At 47.8% G+C, this 18,171-nt stretch overlaps 1 protein-coding gene across 1 annotated transcript; it reads left to right on the plus strand.

The window, feature by feature from the left end:
- The first annotated feature begins 897 nt into the window (after positions 1 to 897).
- LOC137786202 (myosin heavy chain, fast skeletal muscle-like) lies at positions 898 to 16,573 on the plus strand. The gene is made up of 39 exons (XM_068577909.1): positions 898 to 1,101; positions 1,941 to 2,084; positions 2,168 to 2,324; positions 2,502 to 2,529; positions 2,912 to 3,023; positions 3,123 to 3,215; positions 3,313 to 3,376; positions 3,462 to 3,560; positions 3,633 to 3,736; positions 3,819 to 3,957; positions 4,044 to 4,162; positions 4,813 to 4,962; positions 5,052 to 5,222; positions 5,301 to 5,610; positions 5,714 to 5,802; positions 5,883 to 5,970; positions 6,044 to 6,161; positions 6,242 to 6,365; positions 6,439 to 6,575; positions 6,662 to 6,917; positions 6,994 to 7,236; positions 7,397 to 7,573; positions 7,654 to 7,799; positions 7,891 to 7,981; positions 8,686 to 9,075; positions 9,294 to 9,420; positions 9,607 to 9,725; positions 9,833 to 10,029; positions 10,346 to 10,529; positions 10,903 to 11,068; positions 11,143 to 11,267; positions 11,763 to 12,071; positions 12,601 to 12,804; positions 13,309 to 13,434; positions 13,509 to 13,679; positions 14,394 to 14,498; positions 14,740 to 14,835; positions 15,597 to 15,731; positions 16,191 to 16,573. The coding sequence occupies exons 1-39, from the start codon at positions 898 to 900 to the stop codon at positions 16,212 to 16,214; spliced, it is 5,841 nt and encodes a 1,946-aa protein (XP_068434010.1). The 3' UTR covers positions 16,215 to 16,573.
- The last annotated feature ends 1,598 nt before the right edge of the window (positions 16,574 to 18,171 follow it).

An 18,171-nucleotide genomic window follows, 5' to 3' on the forward strand; every position in this document is an offset into this window, starting at 1 on the left:
TGATGTGCCACTATATCTCTTTATTAAAATGGCATTTTGTATTTATTTGATACTAATTTAATCAAATTGTGAAACTTTTAGAACACAACTGCCACGTTTTGGAGCCAATTAAAACAACCTTTATTTTCTAAAGAATGGAATACATTTCAAACAATCACCAAACCAGAAATAATCTCATTCAAACACCGGACAAAAAGTTATTTTTCTCTCGTGCCACATTCCAACAAAAAGTAATGTCAACATTGTACCGACATCTGTCTGGAGTTTAATCCGGTTAATCCCAGCAAGGTGCCTTGGAGGCGAGCGAGCAGGTGGTTCTGGAGTCCAGGATGAACATAAAGGTCACAATGCATCGTGGAGACGCCGCGTTACGTATGTTCTATACCCATAAGTGCACACGGGCGCTCGTTTCTGTCTCTACTTCGACGCTATCGCACTAAACGCAGCAGCTCACTAAACACTGAACACGAGCTGTCGTCCCTCTGAGCACCAAATGCTAAACAAAACGCTAAGTGAGCTAACGGCCGCATGGAAGACATGTAAAAATAGTGCTGGAGGATCATCGCCTGTCCTTCCTGACATGTTCCTGTTACCACGAGATCCCGAGCAGAGCAGAAGCCGCTAATGCGACTAAATTGACATTTGAATGGAGGAACATCGCCAAGTTTGGAACGCCCGGGTTGCTCCAGCGGGACGTTCGTCTGGATAAAAGCCGCCTGGACCTCCTGCTGCTGGTCACTCAGAGTCCGGCCATCGCTGGGATCGTTGTTGGCTTTTGATTTAATTCTACTCGGGTGTGTGAACCCGGTGAGTACGACACGAGTTACCAGGAGAAATCCTTTCTTAAATTCGTTTGATTCATTGCTTACCTTCTTGCTTTTTTCTTCAGATATCGACATGAGCTCCGACGCCGAGATGGCCCAGTACGGGCCGGCGTCCGTCTTTCTCCGCAAACCCGAGAAGGAGCGCGTCGAGGCTCAGAACCGGCCGTTCGATGCCCGGACGGCCTGCTTCGTGCCCGACGCCAAGGAGCTGTACGTCAAAGGCGTCATCCAGAGCAAAGACGGCGGCCGAGTCACCGTGAAGACGCAAGCGGACGAGGTGAATGTGTCCGTGTGCAACGAGATCGCTGCATAGATGTCAATCAAAACAATAGAAACAGAACTAGAAGCAGCTGCAGCTTGGGAGGTATGAAAGAGAAACCTGGACCGACTCTTAGAAACAGACGATATCATCGCACATACGCGGAGCTTCAGGTGACCGTTAACATGTCGACCACCACTGAACTTTGTAGCGGCCATTTTAACTGTGGAACCAATGTTGGACCTCCATTTTCCTGTGTTTGAATCGTTGTAGGAACCCCGAAAACATTCCAATACTTGTGTTTATTGTATGTATTTGTTCAGCAAAGTCTTGTTAAAAAATGTATATCTGCAACAAAAAAAAAGACTTTTAAAGATATTTTGATGGTAACTATGAACATCCAGCATGATATGAGCAAGATTCCCTAAAAAGCCTCCTGGAGCGTCAATAAGACACCTTTATGGAAAGATTAGGACCTAAAGAATCAGAACCTGCAACAGAAATCACAATAAAACAAAGTCTTGTCCTGTTAGGAAGGAGTTTCAGTCAGAAAACTGTGTCGTTCGGTTCAAAAATGGAAAAAATTACGTATTTTATGCCAAAAGATTGTCTGAATGGAGCATGCTGGGACTTAAAATGACCGTGGGAGAATTTTCACACAGTTTCTAAAAGGTTAAAAGACAACATGTGACATTAAGCCTCAGCTGGTTTGATGCTTTTCTTGTTTGAAAAACTCCCACTTTTGATTCATTCCAATGCTTTTACATTTCTACCTGTTCGTTCCCTGCCGATGGACCCTGAACATCCTGTTTCCTCTCGTCTCATATCAATGTCTTCCTCTCTTCTCGCCCCTGCAGCCCGTTACAGTCAAGGAGGAAGATTGCCACGCCATGAATCCCCCAAAGTACGACAAGATCGAGGACATGGTGATGATGACGCACCTCAACGAGCCCTCGGTGCTGTTCAACCTCAAAGATCGCTACGCAGCGTGGATGATCTATGTACGTGACCGAGGAAGTCTTGGCCTCCCTGCTGGGTCCTCTGCTCTCGCTCACCTGACGCTGATGCGTACTCTCACCTGCAGACGTACTCGGGGCTCTTCTGCGTCACCGTGAACCCGTACAAGTGGCTGCCGGTCTACGACCAGAAGGTGGTGTCGGCCTACAGAGGGAAGAAGAGGATGGAGGCCCCGCCGCACATCTTCTCCGTCTCTGACAACGCATATCAAAATATGCTAACGGGTGAGAGAGAGAGTCACGTTTCAGTGCTGAAGAACGCCGTGTGGGGGATTTTAAAAGCATGCATTTTAATCTAAATTCTCCTGTAAATATTGTTGGCGTCTTTTGCTAATTCCAGTCGTTTGAGGCACTTTGAACTGAGAGGAAACATGTCTGAAGCGTGTCTTTTATCACCAACAGATCGGGAGAACCAGTCTGTCCTGATCACGTGAGTCTGACTCCATGTTCTCTAAGAGTCGGGTTACAAGCTGCCGTTACCTTCGGTGTGTGTCCCCGCTAGCTCTCCGCTGTAGCAAGCTAGCGCAGCTGCTAGCTCCCAACTGTAGCAATCTCGTGCTGTTGCTAGCTCCCCTGCTAGCTGCTACTGTGCGCGTTCCTGCGTCCCCGCGTCGGGCGTTAGGAAGCTAGCAGCAGCGCTAGCAGAGAGCTAGCAGCAGTGCCAGCTGGCTACAGCGGGGAGCTAGCGGGGACACCTACCGAAGGTAATAGCAGCTTGTAACTCGATTCTTACAGTTAATATTTTTTTAACGTAATAATTCAGTCAACATGGTCTTCTTCTTCTTCTTCTTCTTCTTCTTCTGTGTTCTCAGCGGAGAATCCGGTGCAGGGAAGACCGTCAACACCAAGCGGGTCATCCAGTACTTTGCGACAATCGCAGTGGCTGGTGGCGACAAGAAAGACAACGCACCTGGCAAAATACAGGTAGCAAGATATACATGTATAGTATATATACACATATATACATATAGTACGCCTAAACAAAACCCACAATGTGGTCGTGATGAGCTGTCTGCTCTGCAGGGGACGCTGGAGGATCAAATCATTTCAGCCAACCCTCTGCTGGAGGCCTTCGGGAACGCCAAGACTGTGAGGAACGACAACTCCTCTCGATTTGTGAGTCTGAGATCTGGAAATCAAACAGCTGAGACTGTGTCTCATTGGTTTGATGTTTTCTTCTGCACATTCACAGTGGATGTCATTTATTTCACAGGGTAAATTCATCAGGATTCACTTTGGATCCTCAGGGAAACTGGCTTCTGCTGATATCGAAACCTGTACGTTTTTCATTGTTTTCCACGCATTGATTAAGCTCCTCGTCGGCATTCTTCACCATCATTGTTGCTGCGTAATTCAATGCAGATCTGCTGGAGAAGTCGAGGGTGACGTTCCAGTTGACTCAGGAGAGGAGCTACCACATCTTCTATCAGATCATGACCGGGCACAAGGCAGAGCTCATCGGTAACGGCGAGGACGTCACGACCACGGCTGATGTTTCGAATGCTAAATACTTTAAAGTTGTTTCCCTTTCAGATATGCTCCTCATATCCACGAACCCGTACGACTTCCCCATGGTCAGCCAGGGCCAGATCACTGTGGCCAGCATCGACGACAGAGAAGAGCTGCTGGCCACAGACGTGAGCGCTCGCCTCGTCCGTCGCTTCGAGCACTTTCAGCAATTTCATCGGCTTCCGCTTAACTCTGAATTTCCCGTGACAGATGGCCACCGACATCCTGGGCTTCACCGGCGACGAGAAGCTGTCCATCTACAAGCTGACCGGCGCCGTGATGCATTATGGGAACATGAAGTTCAAGCAGAAGCAGCGGGAGGAGCAGGCGGAGCCCGACGGCACCGAGGGTGACGCCCCCCTTCTTCACTTTTAAGTCTCGTTGTTGTCGCGCAGCCGGTTTTAACAGGACATGTCGCGCGTTCGTTTCTCTCAGTGGCGGACAAAGTGGCGTTCCTCATGGCGCTGAACTCTGCGGACTTGTTGAAAGCGCTCTGCTACCCCAGAGTGAAAGTGGGGAACGAGTTCGTCACCAAGGGCCAGACCGTCCCCCAGGTACCGAGACGGCCCCGAGGTGCATGATGGGGTGTGCTGATGTGAGAGGATGATGCACAAAGTGATGCTGACCTGAGATACTTTTAGGATTGGGAGATCTGGCCATGAATAATTACAAAAGTAGTGCAAAAATAACTCTCAAATGATCAATCAGCAGCATTTAGAGGGGATCTGTTGGCAGAAAGGGGATTACAATCTTAATGTGGATGTTTTATTCGGTGTTTAATCACTTTAAAATAAGAATTGTTGGGTTTTTGTTGGCTTAAATTATATTAATTACGGTGTCGCCTTCATCATTCGGCATGGCTCAATCCATGATAATTACTGACGAATACGAACCAGCAGGTGGAAGACTAATGTTTCTTTTCAAGCAACTTTGTGACGTAGAAAATCACTTGTATACAGCGACACAATCGATGATGAACAGTTCAGTATTAGGCCGAATGTTAATGGGACGGCATTGTCTCCTTTCCTTTGGTAGATGGTGTTCTGATACTGAAGGAGATGGGAAAGGAAGCATTGAATTCGACAACCTTCTTGTCATTGCTGCCCCTGAATGTGTCGTTTCCTTAGAATGAAAGACTTCTTTATCTTCATAAAGAAATCTACATTTTCTGTTCCATCCCTCAGTTTGAATGTCTCCCCATCAGGTCACCAATGCCGTTGGCGCTCTGGCCAAGTCCGTCTACGAGAAGATGTTCCTGTGGATGGTGATCCGGATCAACGAGATGCTGGACACCAAGCAGCCGAGGCAGTTCTTCATCGGGGTGTTGGACATCGCTGGATTTGAGATATTTGACGTGAGCTCGGACCTCCGTCTTTGTGGGTCGATGGTGACGATGTGTGTGTGTGTTGCTTTCTGGTGTCATGAGTTGATTCTGGTCTTCAGTACAACAGCATGGAGCAGATCTGCATCAACTTCACCAACGAGAAGCTGCAGCAGTTCTTCAACCACCACATGTTCGTGCTGGAGCAAGAGGAGTACAAGAAGGAGGGCATCGACTGGGAGTTCATCGACTTCGGCATGGACCTGGCGGCCTGCATCGAGCTCATTGAGAAGGTCAGGTGGATCTGCTGCACGTCAGTTCATCTCAGGTTGGACACCGAGTATAATGTCCATCTGTGATGCTTTCAACAGCCGATGGGCATCTTCTCCATCCTCGAAGAGGAGTGCATGTTCCCCAAGGCCTCAGACACTTCTTTTAAAAACAAACTCTACGACCAGCACCTCGGGAAGAACAACGCTTTCCAGAAGCCAAAGGTCGTCAAAGGGAAACCCGAGTCTCACTTCACTCTGGTGCACTACGCCGGCGCCGTGGACTACAACATCTCCGGCTGGCTGGAGAAGAACAAAGACCCTCTGAATGAGTCTGTGGTGCAGCTCTACCAGAAGTCATCCATGAAACTGCTGTCCTTCTTGTATGCTTCATTCTCTGGCGCTGAAGCAGGTGAAGCATTGGCAAAGCTTTGGATTAATTTAAGCCGATTTATCCGAAGACGCCCGCGGCGCCCACCAACGTTTGGCCAATACTTCCTCTGTCTGCTTTGTAGAATCGGGTGGAGACGCCGGAGGCAAAACCGCAAAGAAAGGAGCAAAGAAGAAGGGAGGCTCATTTCAGACGGTGTCCGCAGTCTTCAGGGTAAAGACGCGATAACCATCTGTTGAGGTAAGACCTTTTCTTGTCCCGGAAAAGATCTGATGACGATCGATCTCCTGCAGGAGAATCTCGGAAAGCTGATGACCAACTTGAGGAGCACGCATCCTCACTTTGTGCGATGCCTGATCCCGAATGAGGTTAAAACACCAGGTACGAACTCACGAGAGAAACTTCACACGACAACAAGCTCTTTGCCAATCCCTTTGTGTCGACTTCCCCGTAGGTATCATGGACAATCACCTGGTCATCCACCAGCTGCGCTGCAACGGCGTGCTGGAGGGCATCCGGATCTGCAGGAAGGGGTTCCCCAGCAGGATTATTTACGCCGACTTCAAGCAGAGGTCGCCCTCGATTCCAAAGATGATTCATACCAACAAAAAAATCCCAGTTTGTGATAATCTATCTTCATCCAAATGGACAGGTACAAGATCCTGAACACCGGGGCCTTCCCAGAGGGACAGTTCATCGATGGAAGGAAAGCTTCTGAGAAGCTCCTGGGCTCCATCGACCTGGACCACACGCAGTACAGATTTGGGGCTACAAAGGTACGTACGTGTCCAAAGGCCTCACAGGTTCAGACACCCCGGTGTGGACTTCACTACACCTGTACCCTTGCAGGTGTTCTTCAAAGCCGGCTTACTCGGCACTCTGGAGGAGCTGCGAGATGAAAAGCTGGTTTCTCTCGTGACCCAGACTCAAGCGGCGTGTCGCGGTTACCTCGTGAGGAAACAAACCTCCAGCTTAACGGCTCAGAAGTAAGTTCGGCACCAAGAACGCTCTCCTCCGGCCGATCGGACACTCAACCAAGAGATACTAAACAACCTTGATGTGTGTTTTGCAGAGACTGCGTCTGGATCCTGCAGTACAACCTGCGCTCCTTCATGGACGTGAAGCACTGGCCGTGGATGAAGCTGTTCTTTAAAATAAAGCCTCTCCTCAAGAGCGCGGAGTCCGAGAAGGAGATGGCGACCATGAAGGTGGACTTCGTCAAATGCGAGGAGGATCTGGTGAAGTCCGAGTCCAAGAGGAAAGATCTGGAAGAGAAGATGGTTTCTCTTCTGCAGGAGAAAAATAACCTCCTCCTGCAAGTGCAATCCGTGAGTGGCATCGCAAAAAGGACGACCATTGAAACCGTCGAGACGTCAGCGTTTCTCTCTCTTCTTGTTTTCTCAGGACTCCGAAAATCTTGGCGACGTGGAGGAGAAGTGCGAAGGCTTGATCAAGAGCAAAATCCAGCTGGAGGCCAAACTCAAAGAGGTGGCCGAGCGGCTGGAGGACGAGGAGGAGACGAGCGCCGAGCTGACCGCCAGGAAGCGGAAGCTGGAGGACGAGTGCTCCGAGCTCAAACGAGACATCGACGACCTGGAGACGACTCTGGCGAAAGTGGAGAAGGAGAAGCACGCCACGGAAAACAAGGTCAGCGCTGGTCGGTTTGGGCATCTCTAAAACAACGTGTCTTACCATCAACCGTCGTCCCTTTCTCCCTGATCAGATATTGGCCTCTCTGAGGGCTTTCTCGCGGTACTTCACCTCCGTAATGAATGTGTTTTCCTGCAAACTACCTGTTGTTTTCCAGGTTAAAAACCTGATGGAGGAGCTGGCTGCACGGGAGGAAACCATCGGCCAACTGACCAAAGAGAAGAAAGCCCTTCAGGAGGCCAATGCGAAGGCTCTGGACGACCTGCAGGTCGAGGAAGACAAAGTCAACACTCTGACCAAAGCTAAAGCCAAGCTGGAGCAGCAAGTTGCCGGCGTGAGTTGCTGCAAACCATCACACACTCAAGTTGTGTCACCCGACATCCTGATCACGTTTCCCTAATTTCTCTTTTCAAGCTCGAGGGTTCGCTGGAGCAAGAAAAGAAGATCCGCATGGACCTGGAACGAGCCAAGAGGAAGCTGGAGGGGGATCTGAAAATCGCTCAAGAATCCCTGATGGACCTGGAAAACGACAAGCAGCAATCTGAGGAGAAGATGAAGAAGTATTTTTTTGCAGAATGCACTGATTTCTCACAGCTTGTGAGAGGAGAAAACATCTGAGCTGACAGCTTCTGTCTTCTTGTCCACCTGCAGGAAAGAATTTGAAAACAACCAGCTGTTCAGCAAAATCTCAGAGGAGCAAACGATCAACAACCAGCTTCAGAAGAAGATGAAGGAGCTCCATGTAAACGCAACTCTTTAACCTTCTAGCCCTGCAAATTGCTGAAATAGAGTAAAGCATTGTGGGAAGGTCTCAAAAAAAGAAATTGCTCTCAAAAAAAATTTAACAAAAATTTCCTCTAAAAAATAAAAAAAAAATCTCTCTTGAGAGCAAACTTTTCTTTTGAGATTTTTTTTTTTTTTGAGATTTTTTTTTTTAAAGCAATTTTCATTTTTAGAGTAAATTTATTTTTTGAGAGCAAATTTTTTTTTTAGAGTACATTTATTTTTCGAGCAATTTTTTTTTTTTTTTTAGAGCAAATTTTTTTTTTTTTAGCAAATTTTTTTGGAGAATTTTGTTTTTTTGCAGCTTTTTTTTATAGAATTTTTTTGTTTATTTGTTTTGAGAGTACATTTTTGTTCTGAGAGCCTCAATCCGAGCAGGTTTAGACATAAAGATTCTAACTTTTACATTTCTGAACCGAGCGACAGTTTTTTTTGACTGAAACTCCTTCGTAACAGATCAAGGCTCAAAAAGGCATTTTTGGGAAATCTTGCTCCTATCATGCTGAATTTCATACCTATGATCAGGATATGATATACAAGTGAAAAAAAATGCTATAAAATATCACAAGTATTAGAACTCATTTGGGTTCATACGACTAGAATCGGGGCTCAACCGGTCAGACTGATAACGACCTCACGGTCCGCGTGTTTTGTTCTTTTAAGGCTCGTATCGAAGAGGCCGAGGAAGAAGTCGAGGCCGAGCGAGCCGCCCGGGCGAAGATGGAGAAGCAGCGGTCCGACCTCACCCGCGAGCTGGAGGACATCAGCGAGCGGCTGGACGAGGCCGGAGGCGCCACCGCCGTCCAGGCCGAGCTGAGCAAGAGGCGCGACGCCGAGGCCCTGAAGCTGCGGCGCCAGCTGGAGGAGGCCGAGCTGCGGCACGAGGCCACGACCGCCGCGCTGCGCAAGAAGCAGGCGGACGGCGTGGCGGAGCTGACGGAGCAGATCGACATCCTGCAGAAGATCAAGCAGAAGCTGGAGAAGGAGAAGAGCGAGATGAGGATGGACATCGAAGACCTGTCCACTGCCATGGGGACGGCTGCAAAAACCAAGGTGAGAAGACTTCTATACAACCAGAGGAGTCGCCCCCTGGTGGTCAGGAGAGAGAATGCAGCTTTAACACATGAAGCATAGACTTCTATACAACCAGAGGAGTCGCCCTCTGGTGGTCAGGGGAGAGAATGCAGCTTTAACACATGAAGCATAGACTTCTATACAACCAGAGGAGTCGCCTCCAGAGGAGAAACGCTCATGATTTTTCAAACTTTCAGGCGAACCTGGAGAGGACGTGTCGCTCTCTTGAAGATCAGCTGATGGAGCTGAAAACCAAGAGTGACGAGAACATGCGACAGATTTCTGATCTGACCAATCAGAGGGCTCGTTTTCAAACTGAGAACGGTAACCATGTTGAAATTCATATTATGTAAAAGTGCAGCGCTAGCTTGCAACATCGCTAGCTTGCAACAGCGCTGCTACAGCGCTAGCCTGCTACAGCGCTAGCTTGCTACAGCGCTAGCTTGCAACAGTGGGGAGCAGCTTGTAACCTGAAATTTACGGTTTTATCATTTTTCCGGCTCGTTGTAGCTGAATATTCCAGACAAATGGAGGAGAGAGAGAGTCTGGTCTCCCAGCTGACGAGAGGAAAGCTGGGATTCACGACGCAGGTCGACCAGCTGAAACGCCTCGTCGAGGAGGAAACCAAGGTAATCCAAGATATTCTTGATGTTCTTCTGCTTTTCTTGTCTTTTTCTCTCTTTCTTTTCTTTCTCCTCACGGAGCCTCCTGATTGGTTGTCTTTCACCCTCGACAGGCCAAGAGCGCCCTGGCTCACGTTCTGCAGTCGGCGCGTCACGACTGCGATCTCCTGCGAGAGCAGTACGAGGAGGAGCAGGAGGCCAAGGCCGAGCTGCAGCGCTGCCTGTCCAGAGCCAACAGCGAGGTGGCGCTGTGGAGGAGCCGCTACGAGACGGACGCCATCCAACGCACCGAGGAGCTGGAGGAGGCCAAGTGAGGACTGCTCTTCTTCTTCTTCTTCTTCTTCTTCTTCTTGACGTGTAGCCAGCTAGCTACTGGCTAGCTAGGAACTTGTGAGGAGCTAGCCCTGGCTAACAAAATGTATTGTTTCACTATACATAATATGTACCGTAAAAGTCGGGTTATAAGCCGCGAGTACCTTCGGTGGTTGTTGTTTGCGCTAGCTTCCCGCTGCAGCTAGCTAGTGGGAAGCTAGCAGCAGCTACTGGCTAGCTGGGAGTGGTGACTAAAGGCTTTTACTTTTAGTCTTTTAACAGACGTTTTTAACGCTGGTGGTTCGTCCCGACAGGAGGAAGCTGGCTCAGCGGCTCCAGGAGGCCGAGGAACAAGTGGAGGCGATGAACTCAAAGTGCGCCTCGCTGGAGAAAAGCAAGCAGAGGCTGCAGAGCGAGATGGAGGAGCTGATGGTGGACGTGGGACGGTCCAACAGCGCCGCCGCCGGCCTGGACAAGAAGCAGAGGAACTTCGACCGGGTATCTGCTCCTCCTACTGACCGCACGGATCACTTCCCATCACACTGTTCTCTAGGTCATGGAAAAACCTGGAAAAGTCATGGAATTTTAAAATACACCCAGATTTCACGACATGTTTGCTTATGAAAATGTGGTTTAAAGTCATGGAAAAGTCATGGAAATTTGGTTTAAAGTCAGGGATATTTTGTTTAAAGTCATGGAAATTTGCTTAAAAGTCTAAATATTTGGTTAAAAGTCAGAGAAATATGGTTTAAAGTCTTGAAACCTGGTTAAAAGTCAAGTATAAGTGGTTAAAAGTCGTGGAAGTCCATTGGTCAGAGTGTGTGTGGACCCTGCCATCCCCCCGTCGTCCTGACATTTCCTCCGTCTTCAGATTCTCGCCGAGTGTCGGCAGAAGTTGGAGGAGACTCAGGCCGAGCTGGAAGGCGCTCAGAAGGAGGCTCGGTCTCAGAGCGCCGAGCTCTTCAAGCTGAAGAACTGCTACGAGGAGGCGCTCGGCCGCCTGGACGCCACGAGGAGGGAGAACAAGAACCTGCAACGTGAGCGGAATAAAAGGATTGAGTTGAAAAAGTAAGATGTATTTTTCTAATTCTTGTCTTTTTCTTAATCGCAGTGGAGATCTCCGACCTGACGGAGCAACTCGGTGAAGGCGGGAAGACGATTCACGAGCTGGAGAAGTTCAAGAAGACCATGAAGACGGAGAAATGCGACATGCAGACGTCGCTGGAGGAATCCGAGGTATATGCGCGACAGCGAACGCATCGCCGGCAAATCCGGCTCAGACTGTGGGGCGCGACCCTCTAGTGGGGCGCAGAGGTATTACAGGCGGGGCTGGAACAGATCGGCCTTTTGGTCGTGGCAGAGGGGCGAGAACATTTTTCTTTCTCCAAAGTCGGACAGATCTCTTCTCATCACACAGTTAGTGGTTATGGAAAACCTGGAAAAATCATTGGGTTTTTAAAATGGTGATTTCCAGGCCTGGAAAAGTCATTGAGTTTAAAGTCATGAAAAAATGGTTTAAAGTCATGAAAAAATGGTTTAAAGTCATGAAAATATGGTTTAAAGTCATGAAAATATGGTTAAAAGTCATGGAAATTTGGTTTAAAGTCATGGAAAAACTTGTTTTTCAAAATAGGTTTGTCACGCCCGGTGGTTGCCTTAAGCAACCCAGTTGTTGCCTTAAACAACCCGGTGGTTGCCGTAATTACCACTTTATTACTTCCTGTCTGAAAGGCCGCCCTGGAGCAGGAGGAGTCCAGGATCCTACGCGGGCAGGTGGAGCTCAGCCAGCTGAAGGCCGAGGCGGACCGGAGGGCGGCCGAGAAGGACGAGCAGCTGGACCAGCTCAGGAGGAGCGGCCGGCGGGCGGCCGAGTGCGTTCAGGCCTCGCTGGACGGCGAGACGCGCAGCAGGAACGACGCGCTGCGCGCCCGGAAGAAGATGGAGGCCGACCTGAGCGACATGGAGCTGCAGCTGGGGCACGCCACCCGGCAGGCGGCCGAGGCCACCAAGCAGCTGAGGAGCGTCCAGGGGCAACTCAAGGTGCGTTCAGGGGCCACTCGAGGTGCGTTCAGGGGCAACTCAAGGTGCGTTCAGGGGCAACTCAAGGTGCGTTCAGGGGCAACTCAAGGTGCGTTCAGGGGCAACTCATGCTAGGTCCAGGGGCAACTCATGCTGGGTCCAGGGGCAACTCATGCTGGGTCCAGGGGCAACTCATGCTGGGTCCAGGGGCAACTCAAGGTGCGTTCAGGGGCAACTCGAGGTGCGTTCAGGCGCCGTGTGGAAGCATTATAACGTCATGTGCTCCAACGCAAAATCTTGTAAAATTACTTTTTTTTTTGGGCCAGAAACTTTCATAAATGCAGTTTGTTTGAGGGAGATTTTTCTTCACACCAAAAAAAAAATCTATATTTGGAGATAATTATTATTTTTACCTCCTGACGTTTGCTCTAGTCCACGTTTACCCAGAGTCCAAAGCGACTTCGTCACCATGGTTGTCATTAAAAGTTCAAACAGCAAATCTTCAGATTCGTGAAGCTGCAACCATTAAACTTTGTGACTTTGTGTTCAGGACGCTCGGCTCCAGCGGGACGAGTCGCTGCGCGGCCAGGACGCCCTGAAGGAGCAGGCGGTGCTGGTGGAGCGCCGGGCGTCGCTCCTGCAGGCCGAGCTGGAGGAGCAGCGAGCCGCCGCGGAGCAGACGGAGCGCAGCCGCAAGGCGGCCGAGCAGGAGCTGATGGACGCCAGCGAGCGCTCGGCCCTCCTGCACTCGCAGGTGGGTTTGTGGACGGTTCTTACACGGCTACGGGAAACCTGCAACAGCCATGGAGTTTTAAAATGGGCACACACCTGGAAAGTCCTTGAAAATGGAAAAGTCATGGTAATATGTTTTGAAGTCATGGAAATTTGGTGAAAAGTCATGAAAATCTGGTAAAAAGTCATAAAAATATGGTTTAAAGTCCTGGAAATTTGGTGAAAAGTCATGAAAATATGGTTAAAAGTCATAAATATTTGTTTTAAAGTCATGGAAATGTGGTTAATGCACAAGGTTCATACACATTTCGACCATGACTTTTCACCAAATTTAAAAGCCATGGAAATTTGGTTAAAAGTCATAAAAAAGTTATTTGGTTAAAGTCAAGAATTGTGGTTAAAAGTTGTTGTTTTTTGTTTAAAAGTCATCAAACTCCATTGATCTACATGTGTAGGAATCCTTTTACACGTGATCAAACTCACCGAAGCAAAACTCAGCATCTGTTTCCATCTTTGTCTGCATCAGAACATCAGTCTCGTGCACACCAGAAAGAAGCTGGAGGCCGACGTCGCTCGTCTTCACTCTGAGATCGAGGAAGCCGTTCAAGAAGCCCGGAACGCCGAGGAGAAGGCCAAGAAAGCCATCAGCGAGGTACGGCTGTCTCCTCGGGGTTCTCACGCCGCTAACGACGTCAAACACTAAGTCTTTATTGCGACACCCCGCAGGCCGCCATGATGGCCGAGGAGCTGAGGAAGGAGCAGGACACCAGCGCTCACCTGGAGAGGATGAGGAAGAACCTGGAGGTGGCCGTGAAGGACCTGCAGCACCGGCTGGACGAGGCCGAAAACGTGGCCCTGAAGGGCGGCAAGAAGCAGCTGCAGAAGATGGAGGCCCGGGTGTGTTCACGCTCCGAGTTTCATCATGAAGATAATAAATATGTGAAATGATTTGGTATTTTTAATGGGCACTAAAATAGGCATGATTGTGGATTAAAGAGGTAGTGTTGGTTCTAGTGCCCCCTGTGGACTAAAGAGGTAGTGTTGGTTCTAGTGCCCCCTGTGGACTAAAGAGGTAGTGTTGGTTCTAGCGCCCCCTGTGGACTAAAGAGGTAGTGTTGGTTCTAGTGCCCCCTGTGGACTAAAGAGGTAGTGTTGGTTCTAGTGCCCCCTGTGGACTAAAGAGGTAGTGTTGGTTCTAGTGCCCCCTGTGGACTAAAGAGGTAGTGTTGGTTCTAGCGCCCCCTGTGGACTAAAGAGGTAGTGTTGGTTCTAGTGCCCCCTGTGGACTAAAGAGGTAGTGTTGGTTCTAGTGCCCCCTGTGGACTAAAGAGGTAGTGTTGGTTCTAGTGCCCCCTGTGGACTAAAGAGGTAGTGTTGGTTCTAGTGCTTCCTGTGGACTAAAGAGGTAGTGTTGGTTATAGTGCCCCCTGTGGACTAAAGAGGTAGTGTTGGTTCTAGTGCCCCCTGTGGACTAAAGACTAAACTAATGTGTATTTCTGTATATTAATTATGCAGCAGTTCAACATGACTTCTTATATAAATCGTCGCTGCTCGCTGTAACAATAACAAGCTCTAAATCACGGAATCGAACCCCCGACTCGTGTCCGTCAGGTCCGTGAGCTGGAGGGCGAGCTGGAGGCGGAGCAGAGGCGCTCGGCGGAGGCCATGAAGGGACTCCGCAAGTACGAGAGGAGACTGAAGGAGCTGGGCTTCCAGGTAAAGAGACAACACGATGACACAACCGCTCCCTCCATGCTAACGTAGACAACACGATGACACAACCGCTCCCTCCATGCTAACGTAGACAACACGATGACACAACCGCTCCCTCCATGCTAACGTAGACAACACGATGACACAACCGCTCCCTCCATGCTAACGTAGACAACACGATGACACAACCGCTCCCTCCATGCTAACGTAGACAACACGATGAGCTTGTCTGCTCTCCTTTCAGTCGGAGGAAGACAAGAAGACGATCCTCCGGCTGCAGGATCTAAACGACAAGCTGCAGAACAAGATGAAGTCCTGCAAGCAGCTCGCTGAGGTCACGGTGAGTGCATCCATCCTTCCATCTATCTATCCATCCATCTATCCATCCTTCCATCCATTCATCCTTCCATCCATCCATCTTTCCATCTATCCATCCACCCATCCATCCATCCATCCATCCATACTTCCATCCATCCATCCATCCATCCATCCATCCATCCATCCATCCATCCATACTTCCATCCATCCATCCTTCCATCCATCTATCCATCCATCCATCTATCCATCCATTCATCTATCCATCTATCCATCCATCCATCCATCCATCCATCCATCTATCCATCCATCCATCCATCCATCCATCCATCCATCCATCCATCCATCCATCCATCCATCCATCCATCCATCCATCCATCCATCCATCCATCCATCCATCCATGCATCCATCCATCCATCCATCCATCCATGCATCCATCCATCCATCCATCCATCCATGCATCCATCCATTCATTCATCTATCCATCCATCCATCCATTCATTCATCTATCCATCCATTCATTCATCTATCCATCTATCCATCCATCCATCCATCCATCCTTCCATCCATCTTTCCATCCATCCATATTTAGCAGTAATATTAATCCAGATATAACAGTAAACAACTGACTGGGATATTTTTACTTCGCGTTTAATACTTTAAGTGCATTTAGCTAATCGATGTGATGTACTTTTACTGAAGTAACGGGACCTTGGAGTATTATTACAGTGCAGTATTAGTACTTTTACTGAAGTAAAGGACCTGAACGGGTTAAACTTTTGCAGGAGGAGCAGTCGAACGTTCAAATCTCTCGGTTCAGGAAGGCCCAGCACGAGCTGGAGGAGGCCGAGGAGAGGGCCGACGTGGCCGAGTGTCTGGCCCACAAGATGCGAGCGAAGAGCCGCGAGATAGGGACGAAGGTGCCGGCTGTCTTTTATTTCATATACACGCAGTAAATATGCTCAAATATAGCTGTTATTAACACCTGTGTGATTGGAAGAAGATAGAAAACCGTAAAAGTTAAGTCGCTACTACCTTCAGTGGGTAGCAAGCTAGCAAGGCTGCTAGCTCCCTGCTGTAGCAAGCTAGCAAGGCTGCTAGCTCCTCGCTGTAGCAAGCTAGCAAGGCTGCTAGCTTCTCGCTGTAGCAAGCTAGCAAGGCTGCTAGCTTCTCGCTGTAGCAAGCTAGTGCTGCTGCTAGCTCCCCACTGTAGCCAGTTAGCGCCGCTGCTAGCTTGCTACAGCGGGGACACCCACCGAAGGTAGTAGCAGCTTGTAACCCGACTTTTACGGTAAATGTTTCTTTTGGCTTCTACATTTAAAAGTCGGTGTTAGAAACCATAAAAATAATTAATATGTTGTGTTTTTAATGGTTTGCAGGCACAGGAAGGACAGTGCGAGTAGCTGAAAGACTTTCACTCTCCAGCGGACTCAGATGAGCACGACAGAAATGTTTTAGAGCAAATTATTTAAAAAAGTAGTTCATAGTTTAAAATATTCACATCACAACGTGTACACTGATCAAAGCGATCATAAAAATGAAGAACTGCCCCTAGCACTTAACTATAATGAATACTAATTGTGTTCTCTACAGGTATATATTTCAGTTATTATGTTTCAGTTGCTGCAGCTTCACTTCAACAATAATTAACTTGATTAAAAGTAACTTGTGTCACAATAAAAACACATTATTTAAATGTAAACATGCTGCATACATCTAAATTAGCACACATGTTAATCATTTACATTTTGTATCCTTTAATTATTCTGGTTAAATTCCTCTTTTTTCAATCTGTCTCATTTTCCAGAACGGTTTCACGTCACGTTTAGTTTCTTGTCTTTGATGTTGTTCATTGTTTTAGAACAATAATAAAAGTTTGTCAAATGAAAGTCATTTGTCTTTTATTCATGCACTGAGCAAGTGAAGGCGCAAGAGAGAAAGTCACAGGATTCATCCTCTGGGGACCACGAACGTTTCTACAAAGTGCTAGCAGCAGCTAGTGCTCCCTGCTTTTGACAGCTAGCGCTGCTGCTAGCTCCCGCCGGTGGTTGTTGGGGAGCTAGCAGGGAGCTAGCAGCAACGCTAGCTGACTACAGCGGTTACTACTACTATTAGCGGTTTATAACGCGACTTTTACGGTAATTTGATTAAATCTGAATATAAAAAACAAAGTTATTAACCCTGAAGTTATTAAGTGTTTTCCTGATGGCCTTTGAGCCTCATCAGTGAATAAATCCAGTGACATAAACATAATGAAGTCATATCGAGGTGATTTATTCTCTCGTTTCTCTCGCCTCCTTTAATCTTTCCTGTCGTTTGAAGTTACGAGTTATTAATTTTAGATCTGGTCTTTCCAGAGAAACGTCAAACTGCTTCTGATCCAAAATGAGAAGAAGAAGAAAGCAGAGTGACATAAATAACCCAGTTCTTTTATTCTTATTATTTTACTGTTAGCACTGCTTTGTGCGGAAGTGACAGAATGAGGAGAAAATATGAGGAAAAAATGATGTTTTTTATTCATTTATTAAAGCATGAAATACTGAGACAAGTACAAATAAACAAGCAATGCTTCATATTTATAACCTCAACTTTACAGGTTATTAATTTAATGATGCATTTATTCATGAATCTAACTGTAGTTGACTTAAAGATAACCATCAAGTTATTCATAAGTATTTCATTTTACATTTGAAGATGAAGTTTATTTACATTTAATGCCCATAAAGTAAAATATGTATTAAAATGTGTGATTAGCTCTATAAATATATTTACATTGACATGTTTAGAAGTGTTTTCCATAAGACGAGAGTCGACCTCATGTTGGAATTATTTATTCATGATACTTATGACATGAAAACTGGTCTCAAGTATTGAGATTAAGACACCAACTCAAGCACAAAGAGAACATCTGGGAACTTGTGTTCATGTCCTTTCCGTCTCTTTGTCTCCTCCTCTCTTCATCCTCCTCTCTTCATCCTCCTCCGTGAGACAGACCTCGTCTGTTGCCTCTCAACATGAGCCTCTCTCTCCTCTCCTCAGCGGGCGAGCAGCAGACAGACATCTTGTTGTGCGTCGGCCTCACACTGCGTCCTTGTGTTCCTGACAAAGACTCATAGAAGCTCTCTCTCTCTCTCTGAGGTCAGAGTCTGTTTCCTCCTGCAGGAGAAGCATCCTGCAGGATGCTCACTGCGTCTTCAGCTCTGGATCATCATGTCAGCCAGTGATCTCTTCTTCTCTCCAGAGGCTCTGCAGCGCGGCAGCATGGTGAGGAAAGCTCATTATCTTGATTATTGACAACTATCATAAGCAAAACTCTGGATAGAAAACTCTCATATTTGAATGTGAGGCTCAGTGTCATAG

The sequence above is a fragment of the Clinocottus analis genome, unplaced genomic scaffold (genome assembly GCF_023055335.1).
Source record: "Clinocottus analis isolate CAN_PGR_092001 unplaced genomic scaffold, fCliAna1.0.p SCAF_16, whole genome shotgun sequence".
Taxonomy (NCBI): domain Eukaryota; kingdom Metazoa; phylum Chordata; class Actinopteri; order Perciformes; family Cottidae; genus Clinocottus; species Clinocottus analis.